Below are 27,068 nucleotides of genomic sequence, written 5' to 3'. Positions count from 1 at the left end.
TTTGGAGGATTCACCTCCAGCTCAGATTCCCTGTTAACCCTGTGAGGCCTGAGGAAACTTTTTGTTAACAACAGAAGTGGCTTTGCTCACGTTGTTACTGTAATCCACATGTGCGACTGACTATTTGTGAGCAGTGTTGCCTAGAAGTTCAGCTGTGGCCAGTTCAGACAAAGGAGATTCAAATAATATAGTAGAATAATTAACTTGCAATAACAGAAGTAGTATTTATCTCTCTATGTTATCTACTCTGAAGATTACAATGGTGTCTACAGTTATGGTTGGTCAATTGCTTAGACTTTGTATATCAGACAAAACTTTGTCTTTTTTTTTTGTTTTAATATTTTTTTAAAGGATGTTTAGAAAAAACAAGGCCCAGTGTTTCCCTCATTGTAGAAAATATAAGCGCTCTCTGCAATTGGCTTCTCTAAATTGCTGGAGGGGTGTTCATGCAGTATGACTCTTGATCTTAACACCTCGTATTTCCCCCCTCTCCTCCTCTTTGTACAGATACGGCTTTGATAAACAGTGTGATAAATGTTAATTGCTGTGGTTACATATTTTTCAAAAGCTAATAAAGGCTGTTACCTTGAGTAACACAGGTTGGGTTTTGCGCCCGAGGGGCTGGCTGAGTTGTAAAAGCTTATCTTTGCAGGTGTAAAAGTTTTGTAAATGGGTCATTAAAGTGTTGGCCAACTTCACACATAAAACACAAAAAAGGGAGAAGGGGGAGGGAGATTACTTCAGATCAGCATGTTTCTGAAGCACAGAGATGAGGGCTGTAAATCTCTGCTAATATTCCACTGAGCCTTTCAGGAGGCAGCCTTTGATGTGGGTGAGGTAATGTGACCAGCAGTGTTTGCAATGTTAATCTGACGTGGAGAAATGAGTGGTGTCTGTGCACTAGCGCTCGACAAAGAGAAAGCACCCAATCACGGAACTTGTTGGTAAAAAAAAAAAACCATACACAAATGAATTCAGAGTGCAAACAACACATGTACAAAAATTGACATATCCATGTCTTGTCAGAACTCTTTTCCATCTCTAATCCTGCAGTGTTAGAGAGTGAATTTATACACACAGTATAATTTGACTTAATAAACAGTGCACGCAGCAAAACTGCTGAACCACACCTCCTCCACTTGCAGGGCTTTACGTCAACCTCACTAACTTGCGTTGTTGTGTGTGTGTGTGTGTGTGCAGTACTGGATGTGTGGAGAATCACTGCACGACCTCTGTCGCGAACTAGCGTTAACACAGTAAGCCCTCTGGCATGCGCAGCCTCTTCAAACCCCTGCAGTCGTCGGTGCTGCTGACCGTGCACACTTTAATCATAGAGCAGCTTCCTCCAACCTGCCTGGTGATGGATCTCAAGTCTGTGGCTATAATTTCCTTCCTAGGGTGCAGGAAGAGGAGTGGGTGTGCCGTGACTGAGGGGTGTCAGGCATGGGGCCGCAGAGTCTGCACAGAAGGTGTCCGTCTTTGATTCTCCCTCTGAGACGTCAAATTACATGTTAGCCTTTTTTAGTCACCGTAGTTGAAGGGCTGCTTGTTCTTCAGTTTGTTCTCTCACTCACCTTAACTATTGGTTTATTTTCAAGGTAGAAAGTCAAGAAAGACAAAGTGGATGGAACTCATTTGGGACCCACATGTGGTTTTCGAGGTTGGCTGTCGCAACCATTTCGACAATATGTGCACATCTGATAAAGCCTTTGAATTGTACTTTTTTTAGTCGCAGAACGCTGTTCATGAAAATTTAGATAAGAGTTATGCACTAAATGTACTGTAAAATGCCTCAGATTAAAAGCATCCACCAGGTAGCGTATGTTATGTTAATGGTGCATGTGAAGGGCTCGACATCAAAGGATTTACAATCTGTGACCTCTGGAAAGGCATTGAATTTCTTATCAAAGGCATGAAAAAAAACACAGCAGTTATGACTTCCTCTTGGCACTGCAGACTGCTCATGAGATCAGTTTTATGCATTTGTTTGCTTTGTTGTGAAGCCCTGACATTTTAGACGAGTAAGCATCTGCTCTGCTGGAGCAAAGTCAAGAAGCTACCTCAGTGCGTCATGTGATGATGAGCCCGATAGTCTCGTTGTGAAATAAAACAGATGTATCTTGTTTGGCTGGAGAGAAATGCGGAGACATTAATTTGCCGTGGCTTTCAGTTTCGGAGGTGTTGTCTCGAGAACCGGCCCCGTCACCGCTCCTCCATAAATGGGACCGTCTCGCGTCAGCCTCGCTATTCTGTGTGATTATCTGAGATCATTATTTCATATGTGAAAACGGATCCCCTTTGAAGCTTCACTCAGAGGCAGTGCAGCGCTTCACTACCTCACATCAACACCCCTCTATCTTGGCTCCATCTCTGGGCGTCATGTTTTACTGCTACGTGGTGCTTTGAATGAGGCTGTATAATGTTGCTAGAAGGTGAGGGGCACACCGGTGTTAAAGAACTGCAAATAACTGGAGCCAGGTTTAAACTGCTGTCTGATGATGACTGGTGGTCCGCTCCACCAGCTCCACCACATATTGCAGGATAGGCGCTGCTCCAGATTCCAGGAGCTGTGCCGTTCGGTCCTTTGAAACTGCCTCTGGTGTATCTCAGTTTACTCTTTGGGATGATGGAGGGGGTGGGGGGTATTTCCTCTCTTGAGGTCTTTTGCGAGTAACACTACACCTATAAGCTAATTTGCAGCTCTAAAACTAATACGATTTTTTTGTTGTTTTATTTCTCAGTTTTCAACATTGAGACTCAGGGTGTACTAGAGCTTGTGAAAATACCTATGCTCTACAGATGTTTTCGCCATTAGTTATTCATAAACTTAAGTTGGTGGCCGCTTTCCAGGTCAGTCGAAATCATTTCATTTGCCAAGCGCAGTAAATTCAAGGGACAAAGTACGAAAACATGATGACAACTTCAGTGTATCTTAACATACCTGGTACAAGGACAGCGAGGACCGCCTGCAGTGCACTATCCCTTTGAATTTTTATCATACTGCCTGTATCTGTCTGTGCAGATATTGGCCATGCAAAGGCTGTGAAGGCTATGACACAAGTGAATCATTTCCCACTTTCTCAAGTGAGAAGAATCGCTTCTCACATTCAGTAAAGGCTCTATTTCACCCTCTCCGGTGCTCGGTGGCTTTTATCTGAGTGTCAGCGACCTCAGCTGTCTTCTGTTTGAAGGCCCAGGGGAAGCAGAAATGTACTTGGAGAAGCATCATTGCTATTCCCACATTCCCCCTTGTCTCTGTCACTCTTCCTGTCTCGCCTTGCACTTGGCTAAATGGCCTTTCATGTGTGTCGCTCCCCGCTTCATGTCCGCACCACTGCTCTGAACGTCTCAGTCCTGAAGGTGTTTTCTTGCACCGGCAGAACGAAGCAGGAGGCACCCAGCCGCAGTCCTAATGAGATTTTTCCTGGGTTTTGATGGAGTGCCAGTGGCGCTGCCATTGCTCCAGAGGCCTGCCTCAACTGAGCCCTGGCGTGCGATCAGGGGGAGCTGTCGTCGGCCGCATAAATTGTCAGCCTGTGTGGTGGGTCGTGGAGGCAGACAGCATAGAGACCAAGAGGCCTTGTGGGACTTTCCCACAATCACATACGAGTACACATTACTTAAACTTTAATGTACCCTTTTGCTTTCAGACAGGCTTAGAGAAAAAAAAAATGGTCCAGTGGGTCCGTGTCTGGAGTGCCAGAGGAAGGATGATGCTAATGGCCACTCTCTGTTTTAACCCCCCAAATTGCTTCTCTACCAGCATACACGCTCTGTCTCACTTCATATTATGGGTAATTCAATGACAGTTTCTCCTTTTAAACACTTATCATCTTTAACCTTGTATACAGTAGGATACTGGTAGACTAGTTGAGCACAGTGCTTTGTGTTTCTTTCATTCCTTTGCATGCTGATCATGATAAATAGCCAAGGGGTCAGTTGGGTCAATTCAATCTCATTATTTCAAAGCAAATGCAACAATGTAAACTGCTGAAAAGGTGGAACTGTTAAATTTTGCGAGGAAAACTACCTTTCCAGAGCTGACATATTTGACACGTGCCAAGATGAATGTGGCAATGTGGTATGTTCATTAATTTCCCAGAATGTGGGTGCAGAATAACTTATTTTTTCATTTCAAACATGTCAGCAAAAATAAGGCATGAGTTCATTTGTAAATAATAGTAAACGAAAACATAATCATTATTCTTTATGCATATTCGGAAAGGAGTTAGAAGAAGCAATGGTTTTTCTCATGAATGTGAAGTCTACAATTCTCACATCTACACTGCATCCTATTGAGGTCCAGCCTCAGTGGTGAAAAGAGGTTTGTAGCTACGTAAAGCCATACAATATGAATATCAACAGGATTCCTGACTTATATTTTATTCGGTCTACCATAACTGATTCAAACTGAAACATGTGAAATTTGAGTTTATTAAAGTTAACAGTAATTGATTTAGAAGCTCACTGGGAGAATAAGGGAAACATAGGGAGGAGTGTAGAGTGGTCACCGTTCCTAAAGAAATTACTTGATGTAGTGTTAGTTCAGTAAATATTATCATTTTGAAGTATGCTAATCTGTCTTTGGCATCTCCAAATCCATATTCATAAAATGTGCCATTGATGAGGATTGCCAAATAATCCAACGGCCAACCTAAACAAGACTTCAGGCCATCGAATTATGTATATGGGATGTTGTAATAGGGCAGGCACACCATGGTCTGTGTAATAAATCACTCTCTGTTTCTGTTAAGGGGCCTGGAGGACTTTAAAACACGCAGGGGCCACAGAATCCCTTGTCCTAAAGGCCCTGAAGAAGCTCTAAAGGATGTGGCTGCTGTTGAAAGCAAAATGCTTTATGCGTTGGTTTCCACAGAACATTTAACATCATGTCTGGAAAATTGTTTTAGCTGGTCCCAAGTGCAGCTGAAAGGTGCTTGTTTGTGCCCTTACCGAATCTGACCGAATCCTGCAGAGACACAGGGAATGGGAAGTGAGACCTTCGCTGCACCTTTCATAGGCTACAGAGACAAGCAGGAGCAACACATTCAAACACTGCAACACGCAATGTTACAGTCCTCAGAAAAGAGATCTATGAGCAAGACTGGTGATCCAAGAGCAAGACTCGGGAAGCAAATGTAAAAGTCCTTGTGTAGGTCAAGACAAGGATACAAAACTCCGATAAACAAACGATCTGGGTCAAACTCCATAAATAAGAGTTTGGCAAAGAACTGTGCCCTTGAATATATAATAGAGCTTATGAAGGAATGGGGAACATGTTAGGGGGGTGATGGGGGGAAGGAGCAGGTCAGGTGGTTCTGTAGGTGCTGTAGGGATAAAGTCTGATCATCCGATTGTCAACTTATTTTCTATTTACACCCATATAAAACAGCAGGAAGTAGGAGACTGACCTCAATGACGTGTTCTTTCTGTCTCCTTGGCTCTGTCTAATCACAAGCCACATGTCAGAGAGAGAGTGTGTGTGTGTGTGTGTTAATTTATGACTACAAATAATACATAATGGGAAGACAAGCCAAAAATCATCTTGGGCAGAGGTTATTGGTGATTGCTGAATCATTAAGCAACAAGAACATCGTCCATTGGCACAGCCCCCAGAGTGACATGGCCTGAAATGGCTGTTGAGGTGAACTGAAAGTCAAAATAATGACAGCCAGTCAGTGTATGATAGAGGTAATCAACAGTGCCTCTGAATCATTTTGTTTTGAGTTTATAATGCCCATGCCAATGCTCACGTTCCTCTGTGGAGTTTTACCACTCGTATTTTATGATTTGCACTGAAATTGAGCCCCTGGAATTGGAGTAAATCTCCCACAGTGACCTTTGATCCTTGAATTAGTAAGGGTCCCAAGAGAGGCTGATGACTGGATCATTTGCTGGACCGAATGAGATTGATGGCTCTTTTACCATTCAACATACAGTACATAGCGGGTCATTGTACATGTATACCTGTGTTTGAAACTAATGAGCCAGTTTTCTCATCGACAGCCTTGACCAGTCAGATTCACCAACTGTTTGTAAATGTTGCATCAGCTGAGTTCATCTGTGGTTCTTAGTTGAGAAATTACTTTAGAGTAAGATGACCAGCATCACAGTTTGGGGCAGAACCCAGTGTGAGGTGCTTTCATTTTGAATCAGTCTGAAAGTAGTGGGTTCAAGCCCTGATTAAAGGAATATCGTTTAACAAACTGGACTGACTTCTGTGTCTAAGACCAGTATTAAAGCAGAAGTAAGTGGTCCGGTCGTTTTCGCTAATGCTGCGTTCCAGGCAGGCTTTTGAAATCGTAAATTACAGCTTCAAGTCACAACTTACGACTTTGTAGCGTTTCAGGCAACCCACTCGTGTTTTTCCGACCTGTTTTACCGGTGAAAGTCACTATAACGGCCACTCGTAACTTCCGACCGGTGAACTCGTACCAGATCGAACTGGTACCACTTCACGGTCGGAAAAATACGAGTTTCCTTGAACGCACCATAACAGTCCTCGTCGCTACGTCACCACATTCACGGCGTTCCTTGGCTGCACACACAGCCCTGCATGCCGTTCTCTCTCCTCATTGGATAAAAACTGTAGGATACGATAAATGTTTTCTCTTCGGCTCAGAGCAGAGCAGAGTGACTGACAGACCCGTGTTTCAGTCCAAACACTCTATGTAAGTGATTGCTGTCGGAAGATATAACTATTTAAGACTTATATTAACACAAATATATCACTTACTTCTGCTTTAACATGTTCTTACCACACTGTTACTAAGACTGCTATGTCTGTTAGTATGTGATATTGTAATTTGGTTAAATTCAGTTCTGCACAAAAGTACAAAATAAATTCAGTCTTTTTTGACAACACTTTCCTGTGCTGCCTTCAGTTTCATATTACAGTATTTGACGCCTTAATAAAAAACTTATATTGAATCTCTTTTCAGTTGTAGTGTTTGTGAATGATATCAAAACATGACTCAGACAAAAGAAGATGAAGCCAAGTCAGGAAGATAGAAAATCTAAAACTGGTCCCGGTGCTGTGTGTTATCCTGATATTGTTACAGCAGCAAATAGTGTGAATAGTGCAACTGGAACTGTTGCTTTACACCCTCCCTTCTCTGGACACGGACAAGACATTTGCCTCATTGTTTCCCTCACCAATTGGTTAGTGGGAAAGCAGGAAACTCAGAAGCAAACATCTTATTTTTAGAAACTGTACATGTTATTTTTTTGGCCCAGAATGATCTGATCAATCACTGCCAGAGCCTGAAACTTTAGAGCTAAGCTCGAAAATGGTAATGTCATCAGGTCACATTCTGGAGGTGATCCATATGGGATGGGATGTGGAGGGTGTGTGTATAAAGTTGGAAAAAAAAGAAAAGAAAAAGCTTGGGATGCTTTTTTTCTTAACACTGACCAGAGCAAATCCCAGAGTAACCCCAGTATACTAATAATACAGCTCCCATCCATCACCACAGACAACAACCAATTAGCACATTCCTCTTCCCCCTTTTTTCTCATGTTGCTGGCCAACCCCTAAATAATTTTGAATCATCCATCAAAAAACTGAAATGCTTTCAAGATGTGTGTGTGTTTGTGTGCGGGGCTGCATGAGTGTCGCTGTGCGTGAGGAATTGAAGGAATTTGTTTTGTGGAGTGATGTTATTTTTCTATGGGATATTATGGAAACAGAGGCCAGTGTTAATGTTACCACAGTCTAATTTACACTAACCCAGCGGCCTGGCTCAAAGGCATGACTGTGACCTATCTGAGAGGGTCAGTACAAATCAACCAACCCTCCTCCACATCTGGCAAAACACAGGCTGGAGAAAATGACTGTGTATATTGACAGAAGGACACAAGTCATAATTACTTTATAGTAAATATTAAGTATTTTTGTCACTACATGGAAACCCTACAAACACAAGACCTACAGAAGCCATCTTTTATTTAATATGAATGAATTGCCCATTGAAAATGCATTGAGGATTTATTGTCTGTGTTTATTGCTGAATCATTGATATAAAAAAATTGGATGCAGCCATATGGTACATAGGCTCTAGTCTGTATAACTGTCAACAAATGCTCTTTGAAGTGAGGAAGTTCATTGTTGACCTTGTTCAAAAACATTTGAGTAAAACACTTTAGTTTACATCAGTTGTCAGTTCAAGCATAGTTCACAGCTCCAGTATAGTTGCACTGTGTTGTAACCCATACGTGATCCTACAGTTATCACAGAAACTACCGCGCTGACCCTTTTATCATCCTGGAGCCGAGCAGCGTCAGACCTGCATTAAGACCAGCTCAGGCGCAGGACTGATGAAAGCTAGGCTGTAACCTCTGTTGACCTGTCCACACCAACAACAAACATGGGTTCATCCATGCTTTGGGCAATCAGTCATACAGCCAGTCATACAACCAGCCAGTCAATAAAAGCGCTGTGGTTTGCTCCATTCTCTTCCTGGGGCCACCTACAATGCTGCAGTCTGGCTGGCACTAGTCTGAGGAGGGTAGGATAACACCATCTGACCTTCTACCTCTCTGGATTACACAGAAATCCCCTCTCACGCTGTCACAGCTTTGCCACACACACACACACACACACACACACACACACACACACACACACACACACACACACACACACACACACACACACACACACACACACACACACACACTTTGTGAACATACAGTACAAGCGTGTATACAAACACACATGCTCATACACATTCCTTAATTATTTAGGCTTATTAACACCTATAATAATGATAAGTCTGTTTCCAATGACTTTTTTCCTGTGGGTTCTGCACAGTTTTTGCAGTAGTTTGTGTGCAGTGGGAAACTTCAAAATAGGGGCGGGTCACTGAATGCGTGTGCTCGTACAGTATATGCGTTTGCCATCCCTTGAGTAATGGTTTTTTGGCCAGATGAGTGTAATGCAACATGGATACCTGAGCCAGACTTTTCCACAGTGAAGTTCAGGGATCACATGTCCCTCCAGTCTCTGTGGTATGCACTAGAGCTGCCAGGAGAGGGGACCCGGGTGAAAACTGTCCAGGGCAAAACAAGCCTCTGAACATATTGCTGCAACGATAGCCTGCTACTGAAATAGCCTCTACTACAGTACCAGCCATCTTTCTCATAATTCCCTGCAGGGCTAGCGGCGGTGATTTAGATACTTCTTTCATAGTCTCAATTCCGACTGCCAGTCTTGTGCTCAGTTCATTTCAGTCCTGCAATTACTAGCCTCTTAAACTTTCCGCTGCTGTTTAAGCTCAGCACGCAGCTGTCAAACTTTGTTCATATATAGATGTATAAACGCTATAATTTCGATTTAGGCATGTCACTCAGTGTTGGAAAGCTGTGCTGTGGATTTGCACAGTTAAAGATGTTTGTTTTATGTCGACAAAAATATTATACTTCTCCACTATATGACTTGAAATGGTGATATATGCGTCTTGTTCTCTCTGTTTTTCCTCTCTCCAGGACTCTATGGATGAAGCATGCGCTGACGGGATTGGTGATGAACATTACCGTTTAGAAGGTAGGCCCCATGCTCTTTATCATCCCCAAAGGTTACAGCAGCTCATGTGATCCCTGTTCGTGTAATTCGTATTGGAGCGAAAACTTTCAAAATTACTGTCTGCAACTGCCTTCTGTGGTTCCTCTTTGCCCCTTTGCTCCACACCCACTCGCTAAGCTCCAACAACGTGCTGATGAAGTCCCCTTTACCTCCCCTCCCGCCTCTTCACTTCCTCAGTCTCCCGCATCCAACCCTTCCCCCAGCGGTGCTCTGCAAAGTGCCTCCATTCCTCCATGTTTTTTCCCCTGATGTGATGTGATCCTGGATTAAGAGCTCCGGGAGGCGAAAGTCTCTCCCTCCCATTTAAAGACAGGATTGGACGTGAGGTGCAGGCTGAAATTCAGAGGTGAATGAGACCAGCCCAGAATTTGGAAGCGTGGCACAGACTTTTATTTCAGCTCTGCTGCACAGAGTTCAGAGACAAGAGATAACATAGCTGATAAAAGATGCCGGAAACGGTATTTAGTCACTGGGCTGAACCGGAGTCTGGTCTAAGCTTGTCCTCCCTTCAAGACAGATGTTGCAAATTAGAGGATGCAGCTCTATTCATTCTCCATGATTAGTTTGTGAGTGAATATTTCCATTATTCAGATTTTTTATTTTTATTTGATTGCACATGTTCAACTTACTTTGGTAAAATCAGTCACTGACATCAAGCAAGGGGTGGCCATGGCGTCATGCCTGGGGGTGGAGAAATGTCACATAAACAGAGCATTTGTGGGGTAGATAGATAGATAGATGGATTCTCCCAGTCTGGGAGAATGGGGCACAGCCCTGCTAGCTGAGGGGAGCTGAGGTAATCAACAGGTTTCTGCTTCTTACCAGCAGACCTTTTTCAAGTGTCAGATTTGAAACTGACTTTATCAGCCAGAGATGGATATAACCAAATTATTTTGCCTGCCTGAGAAATTGTCAGATATTTTATTTGCAGCTGATAAAAACAAATGCTAGTATCTAAAAATCTTAATTGTAGTTTGGAATAGCTAGTCAAAAACATTTGGACATTTGTTCCTCCTCTTGCATAATGCAAATAAAGACAGCTGTGGAGGATTTCTGACAACACTTGCATTAAGTGCAGTGATTAGATTAGACTGTGTATAGATCTACTAAAGTGGAGTAAAGAGGAATGAGAGGGAAAACAGTTATAACAGACATGATAGGACAACAAACGTACATGAAAGCCTTCTTTCCTCTGGGTTTAAAGAAGCACAAAGAAAGTTTTCTGGGGATTCATTTAGGTTCTTGGGGAACTTGCTGGCAAACATTGCAACAGTGCAAAGAAGGGCTCAGTGATGAAAGTGTCTTGCGGATACTTCACACTGGTACTGCACACATGCAAGAAGAACAGCCTAGATGGGCTTTTGATGAACCTCTGTATCCTTTTATAATATACCTGCTCATGTGGCTAAATGAGAGCGTGGGAGTATGACATGTCCTGTTCATGAGTGGAAGAGTTGTACAGAGGTGAATTCAGAAGAAGGAAAATGCTACTTTCACCACAAAGGCTATCTCATCATGCCCATCCCAAAATCAACATGGTACCAATCATTGAGCCGAGGGGGAGGGGTGGGGTGTGTGTGGCTCAGTTACATGTAACACAGTCGACTTGCTAAGCTGGGTGTGATTGCTCACTGTATGTGGCAGCTTTCCCAACCTGCTAGAACTTGTGTTTGTGTGTGTGTCCAAGTGTATGCTTGCACGTGTGTGTGTGTGTGTGTGTGTGTGTAGCAGGGGCTGCTGGAGCAGGCTTGGCATGGAGGGTGCCAACCTCGGCTGCCCTCGTCTTGCCCCGCAGATCTGATGTGCAGCCAATCCCCTGGCGGCAGCTTCTCTCATAAAGAGCTGGCTTATGTCTCTGGTGGTGGTGGTGGAGGGAAGGGGGTCTTGGGGGAGGGAGGGTGATAGCAGATTACTGTTACTCCTCCCGGCATTTCATTAGCTCCGAGATAAGCATCTCGCCACCATATTGAGCTTGCTACGGAACAGATTTGCCCCTGCACACAATGTTCCCTTTGAGCACCTCAGATGATCAAACAGCGGGACCCCAAATGCTGCTCCTCTCCAAAAAGTTGGTGAAAGCTCCCTGGGATGATGCCTTTCATTTCTGGCATTTTCCCCTACCCAGGGATGAGACAGGTCTGCTTTGATCTGCTTTGGATCAGGAGGAAAGAAATTGGGCTGTTGTGTCTGCTCTGTTGGCGAGCAAACAAACAGTGTTTCAGATTTGACTTGGCTTAATTAATTAGTGATTCTGTTTTACAGCCTTTCTGATCCTCTTCCAAAAGGTTTGAGAATGGAACTTCAAAGTGTGGTGGGAGGAGAGAGGAGCTGCGGAGGGTGGAGAGGGGTGGGTTTATGGGTGTGTTCACAGACGACAGGTCTGTGATTGGATGCGGGGAAGAGGAGGTCTGGTGCTTACATACAGCATAGCAAATGACCAGAGGTGAAACATACAGAGGCTGTGGGCTGGGTAAAAGCTGTAAGCAGCTACACGGAAACATCTATGAAGATGAAGCGAGGATGCGCCTGGGTAACCATAACTCATAGAGGCACGCCAAAGGGCAGACACGAACACCTTTCAGGTCTCAGTTACACATTGCGTGTATCTGCGGTCTCGTGTGTCAAATAAATGTTGGATTTCAAAGCAAGGAAGGATATCCGGTAGCATTAGATCTGGGCTAACATCCAACCCTGAAACTAAAACATCCAACCACACAATGACAGTCGTGTTATTTCTGTCCACCAGCATGGACCACCTTTCCTTTCCATACCATGCAGTCCAAAAATACCATTACCATTAACTGTGACCTCGGACATTAACATTATGTCTTAACACAGTTATAATGTTTTTAATCAGTAAACACTACACAAAAGTCTTAATTAAGATTTAACTAAGATTTTAAGATCTAATATGCCCAAATGGAGTCTCACTTTAAAGAGTAACTTGTGCCCACTCATTCATAACTAAACAGGGTTGTGGTCTGGGAATGCCTGTGACATAAAGTGTATTAGGTATTGGAAATGTTGTCTGGCTCTACACAAGTTGGTCTTGCTGTCAGTTTCACTAGTAAAAGGTATATGACAGATAAATGCTCCCCCTGGACTCATCTCCCTGTTCCCCTGTCTGGATGGTAATGTAATGAATGTCGCTCCATAAAATGATGAGCTCTGTTGCACCGAGCAGGGGACTCAGGGGCGTCCTATAGGCCTTTGATGTTCAGATGCTGTTTTAGTTCCACCATTTATAATCGAAAGCCACTTAATACTCTGTCATGTTTTAGGCATGTTACACCATTCAGTTTCATGTTTGACATCCCCTCTCAGTGTGAACCCACTGGATATGTATATATGATTAGTAAGAGTTTAAAAACTATTACTTTATGTGCGGCTGATGGAGAAGCTTTTGCCACTGGAGAAATCGGCTCTGCCTGCCAGCTCGGCCCATAGTTCCAGTCTTTGTACTGGATTGACATATTTTGGACCCCTGTCAAGGCTCTCAGTCTTGATCTTTTGATGTATGATGCAGTAATAACCTTGTTATTTGACATAGAACTCAATTAGGGTACCATTTCTCAAACCTGGCACCAGGAGTGTAATTTTGGTACTGGTAAAAGCAACTTAATATGTCTTTGTTGAAAAAATTCATAATATTTTTGGATTTTCCCACATTTTCCTGGATCAGTTTGCCTGGGTTGCTTGTCATTGTGTACATGTTTTAGATGGGTTATAATCGGGGGAAAAAATTAAAGGAAATACTATATTCTTCAAGTGCAATTGAACGAAATTATGAAGTCACCCAGAATACCTGTACTACAGATATAATATACTATTACCACATGTTTACAATTGATATAATAATATAATTTAAATGAGACAAAAAGAGTTAGGAGTTTGACTGTGTAGATTTGTTTCAAACCAGGAGCACTTGAATTTACCACACAACTTAATTGCGACTGCCAAGCTCGGAAGTAGCAGCTTACAAGGAACACTTGAAGGCAACGGCATATCCTCAGGTTATGACTGCGCTCAGCGTTTCCATCCTGAGGCTCCCTCTTTTATCTTTGTGTGTCTGTGTGTCTCTGTGTGTGTGTCGCTGCAGTGGCTTTACCCCCAGAGAAGACAGACAGCTGCTGTGTGGAGGAGAAGATGCAGGAGAGGGACAGCCAATCTCCCGCAGGGCCACAGAAACAGCTCCAGTTTGAAGTGAGTGTCAACACTGAACAGGACGTTTATTACCTCCCCTCTGGATGAAACTAGGGCAATGGCAGGAGGACAGACACACAAATACACACTCACATGCACGCTGGATGATGCTGATGGTCCCAACGCTGTGCTGTTTCAGGAGTTGGAGTGTGCTGTGTCTGTGGAGGAGGACAACAGGCAGGAGTGGACCTTCACCCTCTATGACTTCGACAACAATGGCAAAGTAACCAGAGAGGTAATAACCAGTAACAACCATCTGCTTCGAAGGTTCACTCTGAATAAATGAATGAATGAACAAACAGGTGAATGAATACAAAGAAAACAAAACATTTTTTGCCAGCACCACACAGTAGCCTTCACTGTTAAGTAAGTAATTCAGCCTTTTTCATATTATGCATACATAGTTTGCATTTTTTTCATTTATGTGTACTTTGCATAAACATAAATGAGACAAGAAACACTTTTGCCGTTCATGCTACAAAAAAATAGTGATCAGCAGCTTTCTTATACAAAATCTCATCGTTGCCTGGAAATGAATTAACTTTTTCTGGCCTTACCACACCCAGAACAAAGTAAGGATAGAAGTGATACGTAAGCCTCTAACCCAATCTCACTAAGAACCGAATCCAGCACAGTTTGTGTATTCCCACTCCTTCGAGGTACCTTGTGGCTTGCGTCTGCCTGGTACAGATCTGAGAGAACATCCAGAAAGGCCCGTGTTTTTTTGAGAACAACTTGAAACAGCGCAAGCGAGACTGGAGCTGTCCTCTGTGTGGTTGGCTGTGCAGTTTTTTTGGCATTGCCTGTGGCTCCACGGCTCATGAGACGACAGGCGGCGGCTTGGAGGAGGAAAGAGGAGCTTTCTTCTCTTACTCTCTTTTTTTATACCTCTTCACACAAATAAAAAGAGAAGGAAACAAAAAAAGATTTTATTTTATTTCTTTTTTTTATTTTTTATTACAGTTCATCTATGTCTGAGACCAATGTTTGGAGTCCGTCCCTGAAGAATTCATAATAGTCCTGTTTTTGTGAGCCAGAGTGGTATAGTGAGTGAATCACACTAGTGAAGCCTTTGTGTGGCTTCATTCTCAGAGGCTTCATCAAATACTCTCTTGTGGTGAAGTTGCGCAAAATAGAACAGTGATAAGATTTTTTGATGCTGTAAGAGTTGATTCCCTTCACGTCCGTACCAGGTAAAATTTTTATGGACAATTAGAACTGGGTTTACTATGAAGATATCCAACACAGTTACTAACATCCGTGAGGGAGTCATTAGCTCAGAATGGTGCACAAAACACTCGTCAGTACTGAATTTATAAATAATATAAACAGCCACAAGAGACAAGAGAGCATTATTTTATGTGCTAATTAAGCAGTCTAAATATGGTCAGCTACCGTTTCCTGAAGAAAACATGGTACCACTTTTAATTCAAAAGTATTGATATGGGTAATTGCTTTATTTTTTTCCTTTTCATTCCTATAACTCTTTTAATTTATCTGTGAATCCTCCTTTTCCTTGGCCTCAGGCAGAGCAATGTAATAACCCGTAGTCACGTGAAAATATCTGTTTTCACGCTCCTGTGTGCTTCATGTGTGGACAAAGGGGCCTTGAATTTGAATCTTCGCATTTGAATTTATATGAACAAAAAAACCCACACGTTTCTGCATATGCTGAGGTGATCTCAGTCATTTAAGAGACATTGAGGAATTAAACAGAAAAAGTCTAGAGCTCACGCAGCTGTAACATGACTGATATCGGGTCTGACATCTCAGTCAGCCTCCCCTGCTACCGCAGAGACGTCTTTCTTTTCATGAATTTATAACTTGTCTTTACACGCTGTCTGATCGCTTCACTTGAAAAGCTGAACTAAAACAACTGACATCAGTGTGTCTCTCTGTTCGCTGTTGTCTGAGTCACTTCTTTAAATTCCTAGCTAGCATGAAGTTTATGATACATTCACAAAGCTAAAGAATACTGAACTCACACAGCAAAGTAATAAGAATAGTCTCCTACAGCATGCGCCTTTGTTCTTGATGCCTTCTGTAAAATAGGTGCGCTGAAATCCTGTTTCTGTCTCTGCACCATTGTTAGCTACCAAGAATCCACACACCATCTTTGTTGTACGTCATGATCAAGTGGTAAATGGAAGCAGCATATCAAAAAGCCCAGATCAAATACATTCCCAAAAACTCTCTCCCACAGGATATCACCAGCCTTCTCCACACCATCTATGAGGTCGTGGACGCCTCCGTCAACCACTCTCCCAGCAGCAGCAAGACGTTGCGGGTCAAGCTCTCAGTGGCGCCCGATTCCAGCCAGCGTTGGAGGAGTTGCACGCAGGGTGCGGCAGGTAAATCTCGCATTAACACAGTGGGTGGGGGGCGGAGGAGAAGAGAGGGCATTTTGGGGTCTCCCTTGTGTTGCCTGCTGTCAGCTCAGCCAGAGATGTGTTTGTTGTCACGCAGAAAGGCGGCTGCTTCAGGCCTGTCAGAGCTTTGTTCCTTGCAGTCTCACAGTCGCTCCATCTCTCCCACTCAATGGGGTTCATTTTTAATGATGGGGGGAGTGACAGAGCCAAGAGAAGGCCCCCTCCCTCAGCGCCTTCAAATACTCTGAAAGAAACCTTAAGAGATGTGCCGAGTCCTTTTGATAACCACAGCCATTTTTCTTTTCTCCAAAGTTCCCTTTTTTCCCCCTCCTCCCCCCCACCCTTCTCAGAGCTGCCGGGAAAATATAGCTACGTTCAACTTAACTTTTCTTACTGATGACTTGGTAAACAAGTAGTCAGGGAAAAATATCTCAAAAAGTATATATTCCTGTGTGTTTGCGTCCTATTGTTTCGACTATAAATATCCATCAAGAGATTCAAACAGAGCAAGCTTTGAAAATATCGCCGCTTGCCTTCATGCTAATTTCAAACTGCATCAGATCTCGCAGCCTTAATAAACTATTTCTGAAGTCTGCAAGTTTTTTTTTATTTCATTTCACGCCTTATAAGAGGCTGAGAGTTGAAAATAGAATAAATGAAGCATTGTTGTTTTTCCTTTTCTATAGATCTTCAAAGTAAAACCCCAAAACAAAGGTTGCTTTCTTCTGAGGCTTGTGTGACTATTGTCGTGTGTGTGTGTCTGTGTGTCTGTGTGTATGTATGTATGTGTGCGTGTGTGGCTGCTCTGTATAGCTCTCTTTGATAATAGCCTCCTGTCTTTCACACATACACAGACTTGTCCCACCCCAGAGAGAAAAATGACAAGTGTACAGAAGACCCCAAGAGTGCAGACAAGAAGACTCGAGCACTCCTAAGGTAAACCCACCTCCTCTGAACACAGTCCCTATTATTTAAGCTTGTGGTGTATACAAGAAGAAGAAGAAGATGAAGTTTATTATCATCATCGTTTTTTGTTGTTGTTGTTTTTTTTCTCATAAAAACTAGTAAGGGGCAAAGGATGTTCACACACTTGGGATCTGCAATAGTCATCTACTCTTTAATTAGTTTTGCCCAAATTTACCTCCACTGAACTACAAAGGCGGTAACAGTGAGGAGTCCAGATACTTCCAGCTGAAGTTTAAATTTTCCAGTCACAATCTCACTTCTCTAACAATTACCCTGCTGCTGCCTGATCATAAGGAGCACTTGTTTTACTTTCTCCAAACACTACCATACTGAACCTCACTGACCCAAACTGCTACCTAATGAGAGGTGCCGCTTGTGTCCACAGGCGCCACCACAGTGACCACCACACCCAGCCGGGCTGCCAGCGCCACTGTGTGGATGAGAACCTGGAACGCAGGAACCACTACTTGGACCTGGCAGGCATCGAAAACTACACATCCCGCTTCGGAGCCGGTGAGTGGACTGGGGCCAGGGGTAAAGAGGGGGAGAGGGGAGGGTAGAAACACAGACCGTGGGCCCTTTGAAGCTGCATCCAGGGGCCCTCATTATTGCGGCACCTGCTTGGAGCCATTAGGTGGAACTACCAGCCCACTGAGCTGCTCGCCAGTACAAACATCTGGGCTCAGACAAGCACAATACATCAAGTGTTCAAGGCTAGAGCCCATCAACAGGCTGTTGTGAAGTGAAGTATTAGGTCTAATGAGCAGCAGCCTTGATCTGATGGTCAGTGATGACATGTGATTATTTTAATGCTGGTTCTGTTATGAAAGTGCGAACAGAGATCTGCTGTTTGTCACAGTGTGTCAGCCTTATCCTCATGAAGGCTGCACCTGAAGTGAAGCTGCCAGAATCTTATCATGGAGCTTCTTAGTGGATCTTGATTAGCAAGCTGCTGGCACAGTCATTTTCAAAGAACGGCTCCTGTGACTGAATTATTTCTCTGCAACCTTGACGTCTGTCATCGATACTGCTCTCTCGGTTAAACTAAGCACCTGTCTTGTCTCACAGCTCCCGTCGTAGAGGCGACGAAGGCAGAGCCTCAGACCCGCTCGACCAACCAGACTCGCTCTCGCTCCCACGAACCGGAGAATGGCCACTCCCATTCCCACCACCGCCGCCTGCAAACCGTTGTGGACGCCGTGGCCGGCGACAGCCTCCATCCTCCCCGGCCGCGAGGCCAAGACTCAGGGAAACACGCCATCCGTTCTCCCAAGACCCACAGCCGCACACCTCCTGCGCAGATCAGCGGCAGAGTGATGAGGAGCCGAGGCGCGCCTCCTCCCCCGGCGCTACCCAGCCAGACCCCGCCTCATCAGTCCTCAGCCCCCTACCGCAAACACAAGCAGCGGTCCAAGGAGAGCCAGGGCTACCGCGCCTTAGGCCCTCTGGCAGCCTCAGGACCAGTGGTGGAGAAAGAGCAGGTGAGGGACCTGCCCAGCGTGCTGCTTTATGAGGGGGGGCTGGCGCAAGTGGTGCAGCGGCACGAGCATCACCACCACCATGAACATCATCACCACTACCACCACTTTTATCAGTCCTGAATTTTCCACCCAGCTCGGCACTCATGCAGCCCCACAAAACCCAACCAGGCCTGCAGGCACCGTCTGCAGTCGCCCTCCTCCTCAGACACTGTGCACTTAGCCCTCCAGCGACTTTGTAGTGGACACAGGACACAGGGGGGAGGAGAGGAGGATCATGGGAAGTGTGGTCCAGTGCTGAGATGTTTCTTAACCAGTGTTATAAACAGCTTGGTCAGACTTGGGTATGCAGCAGGACTGAGGATCACAGCTGGGGCCTGAGAGGAGGGATGTAGGGATGGAGGGACAGCTCCTCTCCCCCTCTCTTTGTGTCCCACTACCTGATGAACTCTCTGGCTCCAAACCAGCACCACGACCCTTCCAAACCACTAAGCCAAAAGGTTTTTAAGGAACAGGAGGGATGAGAGGAAGAAAGACTGACTGTGGTGTACAGAGGAAATTATATGAAGGAATATAGATGATAGGAGAGCAGGGCATAGTGTGTGTGTGTGTGTGTGTGTTTGTGTGAAACATTGTGTGAGTGTGTGAGTGTAGCAGGAGTGTTTGTGTGTGTGTGTATGTGTGTGAGTGTCACGACACTGGTGTCTGTTGAAAACCACTTGAAGTGCGCTCATGGGTGCGTGAGTATTTAAAGCTGGCTGTCAGGCAGGTTTTTGAAGATGAAAATGAAGATTCTGATCAAAGCACGCAATACCCCGTAAGCAAGTTTAATGGGAAGGAAAAGTTTAAAAAAAAAGAAAAAGAAAAAGAACTGAGATCCCAAATCCGCTGCTACCTCTAATTTTATCCTAATTGTTGTTGTAATGGTGACTTTAAATAAGCATTCAGAAGTTATTTTCAAATTACTTACTTTTTTTTTTTGAAAGAAGAGAAATCATGTCACAATCTGCAGTACTGAAGTGTTGAAAAGCTCATTTTATTAACTAACCTTGACTGTACATAAGGTATATATTGTTATCAATTTTATAAGCTTTATTGATAATGTGATATCTTTGTATTCACTATCTGAAGCTTTTATGTTTGTTTTCCTACACAGCTGCATTTTATAAAACCACTTGGAGCCCCATTTTCACTAGAATATGTACAACCATATTACTCACTCAGTCTCACACACTCCTTTATTTTCTCTCTCTGATTCAACTCTCTCACCGTGTGAGGAGCTAGGTAACCGAACCGTGACCCACTAATTACTGCTGAATGCATAAGATCCCAACTCTCAACATTGCTGCTAAGTTCAATAGTGTTTTTATTGGGTGAAACACAATGATGCAACCGTACCTTTGATTACATATCAAAGTATGTTACTCGACTTTAGAAGTGTGAGCTTAGCTGTAATTTAATGCCCAAGGTATTCATGTTGACTGTTAATATCGAGGTTCTGCATAAAGATGAGGTTGAACTATCGACTTGAGTTTACATTTCCCCTGTAAAAAACATATGCTAGAAAGCTTCTGTTAAGTTCCCGGCTCCTACTGGTGTTTGTACCAAAAGGTCTCTCCTTTCATCATTCAAGATGTCAGCAGCTGACTCACATGTCCTCAGTCCCATGATTAACTTAAAAACGAAAGGAGACATGGCGTGATCTGTGACATCAGAGGGGTAGATTACATTAGTTCTGCCTCTGGCTTTGTAGCATATTTTGCATACATTGAAACCTTGTTCCATCCAGCAAGTTAGAGGTTGGTGTCTTCATTTATCAGTGTGAAGTTTGACCTTTATTTTATCATTATTGTAGGGAAATGTTTCGCTGAGCATGCTTTTTTTTTACCATTGGCCTGCTTCAGAGCCAAGCAGTCATGTATATTCACACCTAGGAGTTGTCATGCTCTGTGGTTTTCTTTTCTTACTCTGGAGCCAGCACTTTTCCCCCAGCCGCTCTGTTGTCCAGGCCCCTCCCGGCCCAGGGTCACGCGGCTGCTCCCTCTGTTTCCATGGCATCTTCCTGGTCCCCCTGCTGTCAGCAGGTTTCTCTTTGTGGTGCGGCGGGGCGAGGGCTCTTTCAGCTGTCTCGTTCCTCCGGTGCTGGTTAACACTGGGCCCTGGCCCGCGGGCTCCACAGGACCCGTAATGTACCACTGCTGCTCGCCTGCTAGGACCAGGGAGCGTCTGCTCATCCTGTCGTGTGATGCTGTAAGGGCTCTGCAATAAACACGCAGATGTTACTGGGACACGCAAAAAATGTATCTCGTACCCGTGCCACATCTGGTCCAACAGTGCCAGTGAAGTTAGAGCTGCATGTTCTCTAGGATTATTCACAGTTTTCCTGCCGATATTCTTGGTTAGCACATGAGATCTTTTGCAGCATGTTCCTGTTTCATTTTTAGAGGAGCCGGTCTTCTGACCTTAAGAGCAATGAGAGTTTAACTGCCTTGCTCTAGGCCTAGGGTAGTCTCATACTGAGAGGAGGTGATATGAATGAACCAGAGCCCGTTACGATCAGCAGGCTTCGCGCAGAGACCGTCCCCCTGTGTTTAACCACGGTACTCTGTCATAAGCATTTTGTGTTTTTGTGATGAGCAAGAATGTAGTGTATGCCAGCCCTGCGATGTCCTCTCACAGCTGCAGGCTGTCCTTTAGCAAGAGGCACCAGGCAGACGGGTCATCTCATGGGACCCGGTGGTGAAAACGGCGTCATTCCCCCGGGGGGGATCACAGCTGCGCTCCATACCTCAGCTTCCTCACCTCACACTGCTTTTCTTTGACAACAAGATCCCTTCCCTTGTAACACTGTAACTCCCTTGTCAATTCTTGCCCCTCAGCCAAAATCAGTGTTGATACCAGTGTATAACTCTAAATATAAGCTGTGCGGAAACGGGTTGTCTTGTTGTGTGAACGGACAGCAAGCAGGCGACTTGCTCGTCCAGCAGGGTGGTCTGATTCGACACGGTGAGTGAGGGCTTCTGAAGGAATTTGGGTGAAAAGCTTGGTCAGATCGAGCCACAGCCAGGTTGTGATTTTTAAACTTCTTTTACCCAGAGAGAGTTTTACTGAAGACACATTACCTCTCTTTGTTAATCCCCTGCTTCACATTCATAGAATGTTACACTAGAAACTTCACACTACAAATGTACTCTAACACCTTCGACCATGAGGCAGAGTCACTGGAGCAACTATGGATGTTTTCCCCTGCTCAAGGGTACCTCAGCAGCATTTGTTAAGGGTTGGGAAAGCAGTCATTTTTCCATCTTATTACACAGATTTCTTCTTTTACAAAAGCATGTCTTGCCAAAACCTAATTCTGTAACCTTACTGCTGTCACAATCCTTTTTCTGTCTTTTGTCATAACGTGGCAACATATCTATATTTGGAGAGGAAAAACAACGGATCATGTGCAGGTGTTTTTGCCGTTTTATCAGCAGCCAAGTCGTCAGCTACACCTCTAAATCCACAAGAATTTGTTTGTATTATTCTGCCTGCCAGATTATTATGTGAGAGTGGGTGTAACTCTTAATATTTTAAACTATGAATGCATCTGTTTGGGACAAAATAAAACGACAACAACAACAAAAAAAACTGTCAAATCAGGTCATACAAACCACGTTGGATCCACCATATTTTGTCCTGTTGTGTAGGATGTGCATAGCCACATCTCCATATTAATACAGTAACCTGTGTATGGCTCCACGAATACCCATGTATCAACATAAAAAAAAAAAAATCAGATGTATATAGTGGACTGCAGAAAGATTAAACCTGCATCATTTAGAAAGAAAATAAAGCTTATTTATAATTAACGACTGTCAAACTATTTCTCTTGCCGACTGTCAGCTAGTACTCCTACTATACCTAACGCCAGGCCTATCGGACTTAGCAGGGAGGAATTCTCTGCTTCTACCATGAACTGTTTTTTTCACACACACAGACACACTTTCACTTGGTATTTGTTGTAAAAGAAAGTTGTTTAGCGCTAGCTGTTTGTTCCCTTTCCCCACTCCTAATGTTTTTCATGACTTTGTTTAGTTTATATAGATTGTATTTGATTAATTGCTTTATTTATTTGATAGCAGATCTGTGCCAAGGGAAATACCCTTTTATTAAAGTATGAACCTGTTCCTTATAAACTCACTGACTGCTGGAGTCATTTTATTTCACTCAGATTCACATGGTGCATGTGCGTGTACAAGACCGTATTTCTTCTATGCCAGTTAACGATACTAGTATGCCAATTATGTATGCTAAAACATAACAGCTGTACTACACTGGATTCAAAAAACAAAAATACTATCTACTGTACAGACATGTAGGTCTTTCATTTTGATGAATAAATATATTCGCTCTCTTGCTGAGTGAGAACCAGATAGAGCATATTAATGAGTGAGCTTTAGAGGTGCTTGCTGGTAGGCGGAATATTTAATGAAGCCCTTATTTCATGTCTTTATGCTAAGCTAAGTTAGCCAGCTGCTTTGGGAGCCTCATATTTACCATACAAACATGAGAGTGTTATTAATCTTTTTACTAACTCCCAGCAAGAAAACAAAAATACAGACATTTTTCTTTAGCAGACTTACTGCCATATTGTATTATTGCCATAATACAATATAATATTTTCCCATACATCTATCCGTCTATTTATCCATCCATCCATGCCATGTGCTGATGAGGGTGGCTGGACAGGTCACAAGTCTTTCACAAGGCTAATGAATCAATACAGACAGACACTCCACAGAGAAAGACCCTAAAGCCGAGCTCAGGGCAACTGTGCAACTGTGTCACTTGTGCCCATATGGGATTGAAACAAAAAAAAAAAAAGCACTTGATCTGAGTGAGTGAGGGCCTGCACTATGTAGGTCAACATCTTTACTGTTGCCCGGCTATACTCTCAGAAAACCAGACCAAATCCTCTTTTTGTCATTCAAAAGAATTTCTCTCCAATGATGATTAGGTTTCTTAAGCATTTTGTCATCTTCTGTGGCACATCTCTTCCTTTTAAATACGTTATCTGTAATTTCCAAGAAGTGAGATGAGCTGATGTGAGGGGCAGGGTGAAATACGTGTGTGTGTGAGAGAGAGAGAGCGTGTGTGTGTTTGTGCGTGTGTGTATTTGTAGTGAAGTAAAGCTCCTCTCTGCGGTATCTTAACTGTGGTGTCACAGAGGGCTCCCAAATCTGGCTGACCACAGCTGCTCACCATGCCACGCTCGCTACATGCACACACACTTTCATCTGCAGCTTAGCGGCTTATCTCTGGTTGGGGCAACCGCAGAGAGTCCACCTCTTGGCAATGTGATACGCCTCCCTCTCACGAACATGTCTATTTGTGTAATGTGAGGCTGTGTAACCCTGCAGAACTTGTATCATATTTACAAATGATTTCTACCCTGACACAGCTTACGAGGTTATTATTACCACTGCTTTACACATCCCAGCTATTAAAAGTCATCTATACGAGTGGTGTGAAGTAAGTGGTTACAATTATAATCACATCATATTTACACTTCTAAAAGGTTAAAGGGAAAGACCAAATATGCACGATAACTGTTTTTTCCACCTATTAACAATAACATTTTTAACAGTTTATATACACACCTTAGGTTAGGAATAGTGAGTAAAGATAATTTAACATTATAGTTCTGCATCTGACTTAACAAAATAATATAACCAACTATCTGTAATCACAACAAAAACAAGAACGGTTATGACTGTTCAAAAATCAACATTTATTATTGTTTCAAATCAAATTAGGAACGAACTATACAGTAATTGGCCCTAGTAATCTGCAAAAAATAAAAATAAAAATCATTATCTGACTCTCTGTTTTGGCCGACACAGTAATTATTGGCTGATCACTATTGGCCAATATGGGGGTATCATTACTAACTACTGTACACCTAATTGTAACTGATATTGGACTTTCTTTTCTTAATCAATTGGTTATTTGTTTAAAGACGTGTACAGCCAAAAATGCAAAGCACTTTGAAGTATTATTTATTAGAAGAGTTCTCCGAGTAGACTCACTTTCAAAATCACTTCCTGTTTTTATTGTGGTGATTTTTCAATTTCAAAGAGATAAAAGCAAGTAAAGTCCTGGTCTGGGGTTTATCATTAGGGGCATACAAAATTAAGAAGAAATGACCTGTGGTGATCAACTAGGCGGCTTCTGCAGAACGGTGCTATTTACAGGGAAAATATGCCCACACGTTGGTTTTCTCTCCTTCAGGGTTATTGCAAAAGTTTTTGTTAGTGTTGCATCCCTAGGCAGAGATAGAAAAAACATTTGACGTGATTTAAAGGCTGCACAACTGAGCATCACTCAGTACAAAACGAAATAGTACTGTTTCATAAGCACTTGGCAAATCGAATAGATTCCATACTTGCTCTGTATAAAACTGCTTTGCTATATTTGCCATAACTAATGAAAGCCATGAGAGCTGAGTACTACAGCAAAATGAAAACATGTGTTCGAGCCATGGTCCTGACCCCATGTAGGCTGAAGCTGTTAAGCTGAGTGAAATAAATCTTAAACTCTAAACTATGATATGAATCATGGCTGTCATTTCTTACACGTTTTCTTTCTGAATCACAAGACTCCGACTTTATTCATGGTGAACTTGTGACACGTTGTTTTGTTGTTGCGTGAAATGCAGATTGTGCACTCAATCCCCAATAATAATAATACTGATGATAAAAGAGCTGAAAAACTTTCTTTGCATCTTCATTGCAAGTCTCAGATGCCGTATAGCCGAAGGGGCCATTTCCTGCATCCTCTTTTCTCGCGCCTGGCACTTTAAAAAAAAAAATATTTTCCTTATTTTTTTATTTTTTTATTTTGACTTTGATCTGTACTCCTTTCAACTCCTCACATATGTTGGTAATAGCCTTGGTGTTCATGGAGATTTTCTTCTCCAGTGCAGGGTAACGGTTTGATAATGCATTCACGCCTTTTGAAATGACAGCACTGCAGACAGTGTCCTCCCTCTCATCTGTAAGCCCGTGTCGGCTGCTCAATCTCTTTGGTTCAGGACTCTTCTCAGGTATGTCAGCCAAAGAAGTTATGGGTGTAGAACATATTTTACAAGCTCCAACTAAAGTTTGCTTTGGACTTTAAAAGAAAGAAGATCTTAACTCGCTAACTACATTACATTCCATTTCCAGTTGCTTCTTTATGACTGTGTTATTAACTCATGTGAATGAATTAGTGAATTGAATTAGTGTCTTTGGTAAAACGTCTTGCTTGTGCACACATTGGCTCATACTGTTATAACTTTACTTATCAAATGATAGCCACAAATGCATGGCGAGATTTGTGTGAAATTGGATTTCTGATATGATGTACTGTACTTCTCCATTACCGCTGTGTGGTAGAAACAAATCACTCAGTATAATAACATGATCCTGAGTTCACTCTTTATTACATTTTCCTCAGTATACGTGTAGTTTTAATCATACACTCTTTTGAAACCAGGACTGTTACTTTTACTTACATACTTTCACATTATGGTACTGCTGCTCACACTTCAGCAAGGATCTGAGTGCTGCAGCTAACATGCAGTCTCGCTGGATTATTCAAGTTTGTGGGTTTGCTTGATGAAATTAAAATCATTCTCCAAGGGAGTTAACTCCAAAATGCAAAGATTTATGGGTATGTTTACAGATGTTGACATGATAGTTTTTCACTCGTGAAAAAAAACCCTGCAAAAGAAAAAGAACCACCAAAGAAGGTAATTATGACAGAAAGCACATGCTATGGAATGCAAAACTGATTTATTACATTTTACAACAACTGAGAGGTGTGATTTATTGCACTGAGTTCAAGTGTTGATGCTACAGTTGTAATCAAACCTTCTCTGGCCTTTTTCAGAAGTTGTACAGTGAAAGTTCACCCAGCCTCACCGTTATATCCTTTGTATCTGTGAAACTGGAGAACTATTTGCACTCTAATGTCCTCCTAAGTCAAAGAACATGGGAAGCTGTGGTCTGGGTTAAAGGTATGATCATTTATAGATGAGCACTAAACACAGCAATTACAGTGAGCAATTACTCTGAGAATCATCCTCTGGAGACGTGTATGCTTCAGACTGAAGACAATAAAGAGAAGCAATGAGGGTGGTGGGAGAGTAATGGTCTCTCAGTACAGCTCAGCTTAGAGCTATTTAAGTCTCCAATCTGAAAATATTAATTCATTTACCTTGAATCTGCCAGCACCCAAGAGGATATTAATGTGTAATAATGTGTAGTGTATTTACAGGTTTCCATCAAGTTGATCCAGGTAGTTCAACAGCGGGATTTTTCCCTTTGATAAATCCAAATCCAAATCACTATTTAAAACATCATTTTACATTTAGTTTTATGTAATTTTTCAGAGTATAATGCCAACCTCCGTGGCTTTTCCAGATTCCGAACTCTGCGAACA

At 42.9% G+C, this 27,068-nt stretch overlaps 1 protein-coding gene across 3 annotated transcripts in view; it reads left to right on the top strand.

The window, feature by feature from the left end:
* nkd1 (NKD inhibitor of WNT signaling pathway 1) overlaps positions 1-19,470 on the top strand; it is a 29,818-nt gene extending 10,348 nt beyond the window's left edge. For 2 of the 3 annotated variants that reach the window (XM_085765990.1, XM_085765972.1), the window contains 7 exons: positions 9,487-9,544; positions 13,683-13,786; positions 13,926-14,021; positions 15,990-16,137; positions 17,010-17,091; positions 17,507-17,634; positions 18,190-19,470. In XM_085765990.1, the coding sequence (XP_085622116.1) occupies positions 9,487-9,544; positions 13,683-13,786; positions 13,926-14,021; positions 15,990-16,137; positions 17,010-17,091; positions 17,507-17,634; positions 18,190-18,722 (1,149 nt within the window). In that variant the 3' untranslated portion in view covers positions 18,723-19,470. The remainder of the gene's footprint in view (positions 1-9,486; positions 9,545-13,682; positions 13,787-13,925; positions 14,022-15,989; positions 16,138-17,009; positions 17,092-17,506; positions 17,635-18,189) is intronic. The other variant, XM_085765982.1, reaches the window with a different exon arrangement.
* Positions 19,471-27,068: the final 7,598 nt, after the last annotated feature.

This window comes from Trachurus japonicus, chromosome 3 (genome assembly GCF_045865225.1).
Source record: "Trachurus japonicus isolate A0001 chromosome 3, Traja_1.0".
Taxonomy (NCBI): Eukaryota; Metazoa; Chordata; class Actinopteri; order Carangiformes; family Carangidae; genus Trachurus; species Trachurus japonicus.
Note: the sequence above shows the minus strand (reverse complement) of the source record. Positions and strands in the feature narration are given on the sequence as shown.